Source organism: Mirounga angustirostris, unplaced genomic scaffold, assembly GCF_029215605.1.
Source record: "Mirounga angustirostris isolate CCGP_5_RB_7025 unplaced genomic scaffold, mMirAng1.0.hap1 SCAF_17, whole genome shotgun sequence".
NCBI lineage: Eukaryota > Metazoa > Chordata > Mammalia > Carnivora > Phocidae > Mirounga > Mirounga angustirostris.
Genome location: NW_026991725.1, coordinates 14418552 through 14430881, shown reverse-complemented (window position 1 = coordinate 14430881; position 12330 = coordinate 14418552). Strand labels below are relative to the sequence as shown.

Genomic DNA, 12330 nt, shown 5'->3' with positions numbered 1-12330 from the left:
ATTATTTGAAGACCAGATCCAAATTTATTGTCAATATAATTTTTTTTTTAATTTTATTTATTTATTTAATTGACAGAGACAGCTAGAGAGGGAACACAAGCAGGGGGAGTTGGAGAGGGAGAAGCAGGTTTCCCGCCAAGCAGGGAGCCCGATGTGGGGCTCGATCCCAGGAACCTGGGATCATGACCCGAGCCGAAGGCAGGCGCCTAACGACTAAGCCACCCAGGTGCCCCGTCAATGTAATTTTTAAATGAAGTCAGGTGTCTCTGTCTACTAAAATTTGATCCAAACCTCAAATCCTTCAAAAAGATTCAAGTATGGCCATTATTCCAAAATTAGTTACTTCATTATTACTTTAAGAACTGGATTTGGGAGTGATTATTACCCTGCCTCTGAGAATGATATTCTATTGAACTTTGGAAAAGTCATTTGTAATGCTCTTCATAAACAGGTACTTACTAAATAACTGGTTAAATTGCTCACTACTTTTTGCTTCCTTCACCTAAAATTTGGAGGAATCAAATTCTTCTACAGTATTTTTATGGCACTTTCTTTTCCATACCAAGTCTTTTGTATTTAACAATACAACCTTTTATTTATATAGTACTTCAGAATGTTCAAAGCAGTTTTGCTTATTACACTGTATCACAGACCTACTCTATGTATTAGATGTCATCATGAGATCATGACATTTCTTATTCTTATAAACTCAGAAACATTATAGTCATTTCAATTATCCCTATTAAAGGAGACAAAACAAAAATTCAGATAACATAAGATTCTATTTCACATGCCCTGTAAGCTATCAAAACATCAGCAGCACTTAGTTGTTCTTTTAATGCCTCTTTCCTAGTCCTTACCTTGAACTCTTGGAGACAATTCTTAATTTACAATTTTATATCCAAGCTAACATAAAATATATTTTTTAAAGATTTTATTTATTTATTTGAGACAGAGAGAATGAGAGAGAGAGAGCACATGAGAGGGGGGAGGGTCAGAGGAAGAAACAGGCTCCCCGCCAAGCAGGGAGCCCGATGCGGGACTCGATCCAGGGACTCCAGGATCATGACCTGAGCCGAAGGCAGTCGCTTAACCGACTGAGCCACCCAGGCGCCCGGAATACTACTTCTTTTGAATATGATTGGCATTCTAGCCACCAACCGACTGAGCCACCCAGGTGCCCTAACATAAAATATTTTTAAAATAACATATCCTAAATCATAATAATTTAACAAGTGGTATTTCTATAATGAATGAATAATATTAACTATTTGTAGTGTTTTCTGGTACATAATACATAAGTGGTTCTCATAAAATTTGGAACCAAGTGTTTCTGAGAGGATTGTCTGGAACTTGAAATACATTTTCCCGCAGACACATCATCACATAGGCTAATTTGGCTCCTAAACCACCCTAATATGTCCATGGGAAAATGCCTCCAAAATTACAAATTGGAAGGTTAAACACCTTTCTACATATCTCTTGCTGCAGTCCTTCCAAATTTAAACTCCCCAGAAGCTTCTGAGTCTTTAGTAGTTTGAGGAGGGGGCTTTGGAGGGAGTTTAGGAAAGGAGAGAGAAACACTTACTGGTAAAAGAAAGGGGGTGGGTAGCGGTATTATCCAGCTGATGGGCTATAGAATGTAAAGCAAGTGTAAGGAAGACACAGACAATCTCTCTCTATGTATGTATATACATTCTATGCATACCCGGAATGCAGCTGAAGTTATCATTTAGATAGTAATGTCTAATCTGTTTATTAAAATGTTGAACTGGGGGCACCTGGGTGGCTCAGTCGTTAAGCATCTGCCTTTGGCTCAGGTCATGATCCCAAGGTCCTGGGATCAAGCCCCACATCAGGCTCCCTGCTTGGCGGGAAGCCTGCTTCTCCCACTCCCCCTGCTTGTGTTCCCTCTCTCGCTGTGTCTCTGTCAAATAAATAAAATCTTTAATTAAACTATTCACCAATAAAAATCTGACCCTATTTGTTGCTATACATAAGATCTAAAACTTCTTTTTTTTTTTTTTTTTAAGATTTTTTATTTATTTATTTGAGAGACAGAGAATGAGAGACAGAGAGCATGAGAGGGAGGAGGGTCAGAGGGAGAAGCAGACTCCCCGCTGAGCAGGGAGCCCGATGCGGGACTCAATCCCGGAACTCCAGGATCATGACCTGAGCCGAAGGCAGTCGCTTAACCAACTGAGCTACCCAGGCGCCCCAAGATCTAAAACTTCTAACATGAATTTAGTCATCCTCTATTTTTAAAGATCACACATATTTTCGTTTTTCAAAGAAGTAGCTGAAAATCTGGAAAAATACTAGACGTCAACCTTTTTCTTTATAAGAAGGTAAAAAAAAAATTTAGATTTCTAATAGGCAAAATTAATAAAAGTGCTAAGTCATCCTTAATCCATATACTTCCTTTGTGTTTTCCTTCTCAACTCCACCTACCCAAAAGAGTAGCAGCTCTAAAAATATATAAAACCCAATCTAATTTAAACTCTTGTTTTATTATTTTAATATTAAAATATTAAATATTTTGGGAAAATAAAACAATCCCTTTTACTGTTATATTTAGGTAGAATGCAATAAGCCAATAATAAAAGAATACAGTTGGATGATACAGCTAGAAAATAGTGAGTCCTGTTACAAACAGAAGTTACCAGATTGAGAACTTGTAAAAGTCAACAAATTATTTTATTCCCTTATCAAATTTACATTCCTTCCACTTATTTTAGCTTTTGATTTCCTCCTGCCTAGGAGAAATGGTCTAACAAAATACCTCTAGAGATCGCTTCCAGATCTACATTTTTGAGAAAATTAATATTCCTAGAGTATTAACAAAGGAATGCCCTCTTCTCTCTCTGGTCTTTTCTGAAAGCCTTGACCCTTGTCTTTTTTCCATTGCCCCATTTTGTCACTCAGTTTTAAAGTACTCTACATGATGAAACACACCATGACTATATGGTGCTCCAGCAAAATCGAAGATACATTTGAATGGAAAGGAAAGGCTATTAATCTTGCAAAACTGTACTCCTCCCCTCCCCCCAAGAAGCTAAACACATGGTCACTATAAGGATTCCCGATTAGTGGCTTGAGATCTACAGTATGTCTTCAATGCCCTTGGCTGAGCTCTAGGTCAATTATCATTGTCAGGTTCTCTTCTCTGCTACTCCTACTCCGCACTTCTTAGTTGGCTGGGATTAACACTGAAGGGACTGCACTGTCAAATCACACCATCACGTTTTTACTAAAAGAATATAATTTAGTTTTAAGAGATAGAGAGTGTGTTCTTTTATTAAACTTCATTACTGAGATACTAAAATGATTTCATTATGAGGTAATCTCACCTATATTAAAAAATATAGTATATACAGTTGGCCCTTGAACATGAGTTTGAACTATGTGGGTCCACTTACATGTGGATTTTTTTGATACAGTACAGTATTGTAAATGTATTTTTTCTTATGATTTTCTTAATAACATGTTTTTTTCTCTAGCTTACTGTAAGAATACAGTATATAATACATATACAAACTATGTGCTAATCAACTTTTTTTTTTTTTTTTAAGATTTTATTTATTTGAGAGAGAGAGAATGAGAGACAGCATGAGAGGGAGGAGGGTCAGAGGGAGAAGCAGACTCCCTGCTGAGCAGGGAGCCTGATGCGGGACTCGATCCCAGGACTCCAGGATCATGACCTGAGCCGAAGGCAGTTGCTTAACCAACTGAGCCACCCAGGCGCCCCCGTGTTAATTAACTTTTTACCTCATCTTAGGCAAGGCTTCCAGTCAACAATAGGTAATTAGTAGTTAAATTCTGGGGCAGTCAAAAGTTATACACAGGGGCACCTGGGTGGCTCAGTCGTTAAGCGTCTGCCTTCGGCTCAGGTCATGGTCCCAGGGTCCTGGGATCGAGCCCAACATCGGGCTCCCTGCTTGGCGGGAAGCCTGCTTCTCCCTCTCCCGCTCCCCCTGCTTGTGTTCCCTCTCTCGTTGTGTCTCTCTCTGTCAAATAAATAAATAAAATCTTAAAAAAAAAAAAAAGTTATACACAGATTTTCAACTGCATGGGAGTCAGCACCCCAAAACTGCATTGTTCAAGGGCCAACTATAACATGTATATAATTTTTTTTAAAGAAAAGAAACAAAATACCGCACCAACAGCAAAGTTAAAACAAGGTCCCAATGTACTATATCCTAATTTCATTACTAAGACACATTTAAAAGATACAGAAGTTTCACTAAAAACATATGCTTTTATGTACCCAACAGAATTTTCACAATCCTTAAGAACACAATGAAATTTTATGTATTGCTTAAAAATATGCCCTCATCAGAAATCTGACATTTCTTAGGTGCACATTCCTATTTTTAAGCATGCAGAAATGCATTAAAAATATAAACGTTCATTATAAAGTACTTTTAAGAGAAGCCACTGAACTTGAATTTCTCATACCTGTTGGATAGTAGGCTTGGGAGTACTGCGCTGAGGGTGTGTAGTTACTATATTTTTGGGAGGAGCTGACCATTGTTTGAGGACCTTGTTGAACGTGTACGGATGTGGCGCTTGGCTGCAGGGCATAGGTAACCTCCGTTGGAAACCTCTGCAGTACAGGAAATGGAACCCCTTTATCTGAAAAAGTGGGAGACGTTTCCACTTGTCCTGGGTGCATTCCAAGGGAGTTCTGCCATGTTCTAGGAGGAATCGGGGTCCGATCTAAACCTTTCAGAGGGAAAGTACTGTGGTTGTGGGATGAAGTCGATACGTAGGAGTAAGGAGACAAACTATCTCGCCGGAATGACCGGTGGAATTGTCCTACAGCCACTGGTCCTGCATAAAAAAGGAAGAACACATTGACTAATTTTACATTATACCCCTGGATGTAGTAAACCAAAAATCACAAAATATGAATATGTTGAATTCTCAGCCATTTTTAACACAACAGAAATTTAGTTCTGGTAAAAACAAGTTCAGGATCCAGAATACACATATAATGCTAAAAAAATAATCAAACTTTTGCTTGGTTCTCAATATTACTGTCATAAGAGACAAAAAGTAGCCAAACTCTAATACTAAGTCAAATGTTAAATCAAAGTCAATGTTCAAAGCCTTTTATAGACGATTCAGTCATCTTACCTTTTTTTGCCTCAACTGATTGACCCAGATTTTTCCAATCTGTAAGCTACTTCCTAGAAGTTTTAGAAATTCCATTCAGTCTTTCAAATCATTTAGAAACCTTAATAATAGGCACGAAAGTAAACACTCAACTGTATATATAAAATAAATAAGTGTACATCAAACAAGAACTATAACATAAACCAAAAAGAAAGTTAATGTTCTTTACTCCCCTTCAATTTTTTTTTATGTGATAATCTTTGCAGAAAAGTCAGGCTTGAAAACTTTAACTCAGTTCTCTTCTTCCTTTCTTAAATTAATCAAAAATTTTCCATGGTCTTTTGTTCTTCAGAGGATCTCTAGTAGAGTCCCTTCCTAGATATCAGGAACTCTCAAACACTGATTTACATCTGAAATCACCTAGACAGTTTGTTAAAAATCCACATACTCAGGCCCAAAGATTCTGATATTTGATTTCTCTTATCTAGTAAGGTAGAAAGGAATTAAAAAGTGGAGATGATGAAGACAGAGAAAGGGCAATACTATAGAAAAAGAAAAAGAAAATATACATGTTGCAAGTTGAACTGATTTTTCAGACTGTAACTCTTTGTTTTTTTTTTAAGATTTTATTTATTTATTTGACAGAGAGATAGAGAGAGAACACAAGTAGGCAGAGGGAGAGGGAGAAGCAGGCTCCCCGGGGAGCCCGATGCGGGACTCTATCCCAGGACCCTGGGATCATGACCTGAGCCGAAGGCAGCCGCTTAACCGACTGAGCCACCCAGGCACCCCAGACTGTAATTCTTGAACATAAAGCTAGGCTAATTTATTTCCAGGAAGATGTCATGTATTAAATCATGTGGTTTACAAATTCCTTTCAATTTGCTTTATTAAACTAATCTATAAAACAGAGGAGAAGTCTAATTTATGTGCTACTCATCTGTTAAACTACATGGTAAAAGATGGCACTCAAAAACCTACTTTTCCAAATATTTAAACTGTAATCCCATTCAACATGTTATATATCTTTCATTCTATTTCTTTGATGTTTTATTTCCTCTAAAGAATAAAACATTAGGGGGCACCTGGGTGGCTCAGTTGGTTAAGCATCGACTCTTGATTTTGGCTCAGGTCATGATGTCCTGAGATGGAGCCCCACGTGGGGCTCTGTGCCGGTGTGGAGCCTGCTTAGGATTCTCTCTCTCGGGGCACCTGGGTGGCTCAGATGGTTAAGCGTCTGCCTTTGGCTCAGGTCATGATCTCCAGGTCCTGGGACTGAGCCCCCGGTCGGGCTCCAGGCTCAGCGAGAAGTCTGCTTCTCCCTCTCCCTCTGCCTCTCTCCCCTGCTCATGCTGTGTGCGTGTGCTCTCAGTCTCAAATGAATAAATTTTAAAAATCTTAAAAAAAAAAATTCTTTCTCTCCCTCTGCATCTCCACTCCACTCACTGTCTCTCGCTCTCAAAAATAAAATAGGGGCCCCTGCGTGGCTCAGTTCGCTAAGCAACTGCCTTCAGCTCAGGTCATGATCCCAGAGTCCTGGGGTTGGACCCCCCCCCCGCCCCCACCCCGCCGCCCATTGGGGCTTGGCCTGCTTCTCCCTCTCCCTCTGCCACTCCTACTGTTAGTGCTCTCCTGCACTTTCTCTGTCAAATAAATGAATAAAATCTTTTTAAAAATTAAATTAAATTAAAGCATTAAGAGTACTCCTAACCACTTCCGGTTTGGCACTGACTGATTGAAATCAATTTTCTTAAACTCTTAAAAAATGATAAAAATTTTAAAAGGAATAAAGCATTAATGCCAAAAACAAACATATACATACATATATACACACAAATTCTAGAGCCCTGGAAATCAAGAGGTCTAAATCTAACAGAGAAAAAAATCTTAGTTCAAAAGATTGAATGTATTTAAATGATATCACCTCTTAAAAACTGCTTTTCCTCTTTTCCTCTAAAGTACAAAAAATAGTTTTAATGGTATCTGACTAACAATTCCATATGTATACACACTTTGAACTACGAGTGCAATCCTTTAAGACCTAAAGAAACATTTTTTGCTCTTTACAACAGCTGTTTCTGAGGTCTAAAACTACCCACCACTTGATTCTTCCTTGGATGCTTCACATGCTAAAACTACATATTGCTACAGTGTGCAATAGCTAACCTTTCTTCTACCTTCTTTAGAGTTAAGCTATTAATGAATTTGCAGGTTGTCAATAGCTTAAGCAGCTAATTAAAGAATTAGCTTTATTCTCTAGTTTATCTATCGCGATAAACTCTGAGTGATAGCCAAATACTTATAGATTTTTAGATGCTGCTAACATAAGAACGCTGATAGGATTAGAAGGGCATTCCTTTTCATTTGTTTTTTAAAATAAAGAACTAAAACATGTTCAGCTCTTATTTACTGTTTAGGGTTATCTCATAGGGTTCTATTCTGACCAACTTCACAGATTATCATCTATAGGTTTTCAGAACATCTTCAAGATATATTTGGCAAAGTTTAAATCCAGAACTCTGGAAATGCAAGGCAGGATGGATTTCTGTTCTTAAAGATCCTATTCCTTCTATATAAATGAATCTGAGTTAATCAATTCCCAGGAAAAACTTGCCTCCTGTGAGCTTGGTATCCCCAGGCCAAAACGGATTATCTACTATTGCTCACATTTGTTACTTAGTTTAGAAAGTTTTAACAAATACTGCTAACAAATATTGTAAAATAAATTGCCACTTAAGTGCAAAATAACAAAAGTGGACCAAAAAAAAAAAAAAAAAGGAAAAACATGTGATCTTCACATTTCTTATCAAGTACATTCCTGAAAGGTGAACAAGACAGTTAGTTTAATGGATCTTGATAAGAGAAATAGGTACTTAAAGGACTCTATTGCAAAAAAAAAAAAAAAAAAAGAAGTATTCAAACCATAAGCTGAAGTAGAACACAGTAAACAAAGTGGAAACTAAGAAGCAACAGTATAGTCAGGCATAAACTAATGAAAGATTCAAGATGAATAAAAATTATGTAAAAAAAAAAAAAGAGTAGCCAAGGGCTTAGAACACAGAATTAAAGCAAACAAAGCTGGCCCAGTATTCTTGAACTTAGAATTACATCCCACCCACACCAGTAACACAATTCCTTAGTGAACCAAGCCTATGGTATAGACAATCCACAAATGACATACCTTCTGCACATACCAACAGGCAGGACAGTAAAAAATAGTAAATGCATGAAAACTGCAATGATCTAGTTATACGTGGATTGATGTATTATTGATAAAGCAAAAGTATGAATTAAATTTGTTATTCAATAAATAATCTTTAAAATGCCGCCCAACTGAACTATAAGTGAAGACACATCAGACCACAGGCAGCCCCTGTATTTCTTTAATTAAAATGGACTCTATTGGGGCGCCTGGGTGGCTCAGTCGTTAGGCATCTGCCTTCGGCTCAGGTCATGATCCCAGGGTCCCGGGATCGAGCTCTGCATCGGGCTCCCTGCTCCGTGGGAAGCCCGCTTCTCCCTCTCCTTCTGCTGCTCCCACTGCTTGTGCTCTCTCACTCTCTCTGTCAAATAAATAAATAAAATCTTAAAAAAAAAAAAAAAAATGGACTCTACCCGGGGTGCCTGGGTGGCTCAGTTGGTTATGTGTCTGCCTTCAGCTCAGGTCATGATCATGCGGTCCTGGGATGGAGAGCCTGGTGCTGGGCTCACTGCTCAGTAGGGAGTCTGCCTCTCCCTCTTCCTTTGCCCTTCCTCCACCTTGTGCTCTCTCATGCCCCTCCCCCCACTTGTGCTCACTCTCATATAAATAAAAATATTTTAAAATAAATAAATAAAAATCAAAGAAAATAAAATGGGACTCTATCCTTAGAATACAACTGGGTTTAACATAGGCGAGGGAAAAAGAAAGAGAAGTGAAAAGAGTGAGCAAGATCTTCTTTTTATGTATGCACGTATAGGTTTCTCTGTTTGAAGTGCTTATATCTCCCAAGAACACACTTCCCAGTCTTTTCTCCTTATGCCCACCAGATACACAGCCTGAAAAACAAACATCCATGTCAGAGATTCTGCCAAATGTATGCCATGGCATTATCTCCATTGCCTTTCCCCATTCAATACCCCACCAAAATCAATGGCCATCACATGGAAGCAGCTTAATATTCCTTTAGAATTCCTTTAGAACATTCCTAGGCCACTGCTATTTTTCCATCTTGTTACTAGAACTCTAACCTAATCCCTTATCTTCTAAACTCCACAGACACACAAGCTTATAATCCCTTATCTTCTAAATTCCAAATGAACAAAATGCTGTCTCATTCATAACCCTGGGCTGAGGTTAACCTGAACAAAGTGCTACTTTTGTTTGTATATTTTTAAAGTTTCCCATACCTGAAAAATAATCCTTACACATTATGTTAAATCCAAATTAACATGTGAAAATGTTTCTACTGAAGGCAAAGAATAAATTCTCATTATTATATCCAGTTGCTGTCTTGGAATACTGCCTCATATCATGGACTCTGTACACAGAGAGAAGGATTATTGCCACCCTCACCTTCCCAGAGGAGGGGGAAGAGCACCAGAAATCAAGTTGATAAAATAATTTTCTACCACAGAGAATTTTTGAGCTTTTAGTAAATACATAGTTATAGAAAGTTCTTTCAATACTGAAAGGTGTAGAGTGAAAGATTCAAAGACTGTAAATGTGAACTTTCTAAAATTCTTTTAAACTACAACCTGACAGTAAGGACACCATTTCTGCCTTATGTTTGCCTAACCATAATACCTTAAGTAAACATCAGCTCTAATTAGTTACAATGAAAGAAATGTTTAGCCAATTCATTGGACGCAGGAACAGTATCTTATAAACAATTAAATATATTCCTATGTTTTTGCTCTTAAGATACATAAACAATGTCGACCTTTCTATACATTCCTTAAACCTACAATGTGATTACTGTCAGGACACCTCTTCTAAGATTTCTCAGATGTGTCTGAGGGGTGGAAGACGGCCTGTCCCTTCAAGGACACACTTCCACTCAAGGTACCTTGTTCACTTTCCCCCGGTCGGTATAAACGTTCTGTTTTCGTGGCCGTGACTCTGTTCCTTCCTACCTTGCCCATCATATTCGCACCCTCTACAGTAACTCTGTTTTGCTTCGCATTAGAGCAGAGACCCTTTGGTGTTTCTTCCCGACCTAGTGCTACTTATTCTAGACGTTCAAGGAAAGGTAAGGGTCTCAAGAAGAAGGTAAATGGCCATGGAGGTTTGGGTTTCAAGAGGGGCCGGCAAGAGCGAGAGCCTACGGCAGAGCTCCCTTTGGCCGCCAGTGGACAACTAACCAGAAGGGACTCGCGCTCATGGCCTCTTTCCAGGGGAGGTATTGGCGGAAAGGGGTGCTGGAAACGGTGGAGGCGACGTGGCTTATTTCTCGGGAAGCACAGCAGCAAGCGGATCACCTCACGGGGGAGGATGTGCGAAATGCCCTCGTCAGTGGCGGTTGCTCCCCGGTGCCCCATGTGCCCTGCCGCGGGCGAGGACTCACCGTGCGGCTCGGGCCGGGGCCCCGCGGGCGGCGGCGGCTCCTGGTGCTGCAGCGGGGAGGGGGAGGCCGAGGCCGAGGCCGAGGCCGAGGCCGACGTGATGAGGAGCCTCTGGAAGCGGTTGGGCGGCCGGCAGGGCACCTCCAGGCCGGCCGCCAGCTTGGCCTTGTTGGCGCTGGTGAGCCTCTTGAGGTGCACGAGCAGCTGCGGCTGGTCGCGGCGGAAGTGCGGGCTGTGGAAGTGGTGGAGCGGCCCGTCGCCCGCCGGCCCGCCGCCCCCTGGCCCCGGCCCGGGCCCCGCTGCGCCCGGCCCGCCCAGCACCACCTTGCGGAAGCCGTAGAGGTTGAGCTGGCGGATGAAGCTGGTGAAGTTGGTGGTTTTGAAGAGTTCGGGCTCGGCCCCGGCGCCCCCCACGCCGCCCCCGCCGCCGCCGCCCCCGGCCCCTGGCCCGGGCGGGCTGAGCAGCTCGGCCTCGAAGAGCGGCTGGTCGATGAGCAGCCCCTCGCCACGGCCGTCCCAGCGGATCGAGCGGTACCGGGGACTGTTCACCAACCGCCACAGCTTGGCGGGGAAGTTGTTGGGGTTGATGGGCGTGGAGAGCAGCGCCTCCTCCATCGCCCCCGCCCGGGCACTGGGACTCGCCCCGCCGAGCCTGGCTCTCCCACCCCGTTCTCGATCCCCCCCACCCTCGCCCGGCCTTCGCTGCGCCCTGCCCCCCCTGCTGCCTGCGCCCGGCCGCCGCGGACCCTGGGACCGTTGGCGCACGAGCCCCCGCCGCGCCTTCCAGCGCGGCCAATGGGGCCTCGAGTTCCCGCTGCGCCGCCGAACGCGGCGTGAGCCGACCCGCCCCCTGGACGCCGCGCCGCCGGGTCCGCCCGACGACGCCGCGTGGAGCCCGGCCGCGTGCAACAGCGTGGGGCGCGGCCGCAGCCGCGGGGAGTCGCGTTCTCTCGGCGGCGTACGCGAACCGCCGGACTGCGGCGGAGTTGCTGCCCACCAGGTAAGGGTAAATCTGCAAAGAAATAAGCCCGATTATCCGGTGTCGAATACGGAGATTCGTGTTTATCACCACAACCGGCGTGTAGGGATTTCGAATTCTTAAGAGTGTACACTTGGCAACTCAAAGTCGGCCATTCTGGAGAACAGAGGGCCTAACTCTACAATCTGTAGATTACACTGTAGTATAAACTCTATAATCTGTAGATTTTACCGTAAATATGAACTAACAGTTTAACTGCTTGTCTCTCCAAAATAAAAATGGCGATGGGGGGTATGGTATCCTGAGTAAACGATTCACCTTTTACATAGTACCATTTTATATGTTTTTTTAATAGACCTTTTTACGGCAATATTTTGCTCAGGACAGGTTTACTGAGAACTGAGGTGCCTATGAGGAGGGAATCGGAAGAATATAAATACAGTCCTGTGTGCCTGGTCAACCAGCCGGTGCAATTTTAGACATTACACAGAAATAAAGCTCACATGAGATAGGAGAGAATGCCACAGTATCCATAAGGATAAATCCCTATCCGATCCATAAATAAGAATATAGCAGGTGCTGTGCTGATAAAAAGAAAGGTCCATTTAGAAATGGAAATGGTTGGGAGGAAGGAGTATGTTTCAGTCCTTTCTTGTGGTCAAAGAAAAAATGACTATCAAGCTTCTTAG

At 42.0% G+C, this 12330-nt stretch overlaps 1 protein-coding gene across 1 annotated transcript in view; it reads right to left on the bottom strand.

Annotated features, from left to right (window-relative positions):
* The window catches only part of HSF5 (heat shock transcription factor 5), a 46184-nt gene extending 34868 nt beyond the window's left edge, over window positions 1-11316 (bottom strand). Inside the window, exons 1-2 of the mRNA XM_045889244.3 lie at window positions 10665-11316; window positions 4459-4833 (exon numbers count right to left, since the gene is read on the bottom strand). Of these exons, the coding sequence (XP_045745200.2) occupies window positions 4459-4833; window positions 10665-11277 (988 nt within the window). The 5' untranslated portion in view covers window positions 11278-11316. The remainder of the gene's footprint in view (window positions 1-4458; window positions 4834-10664) is intronic.
* Between the last annotated feature and the right edge of the window lie 1014 nt (window positions 11317-12330).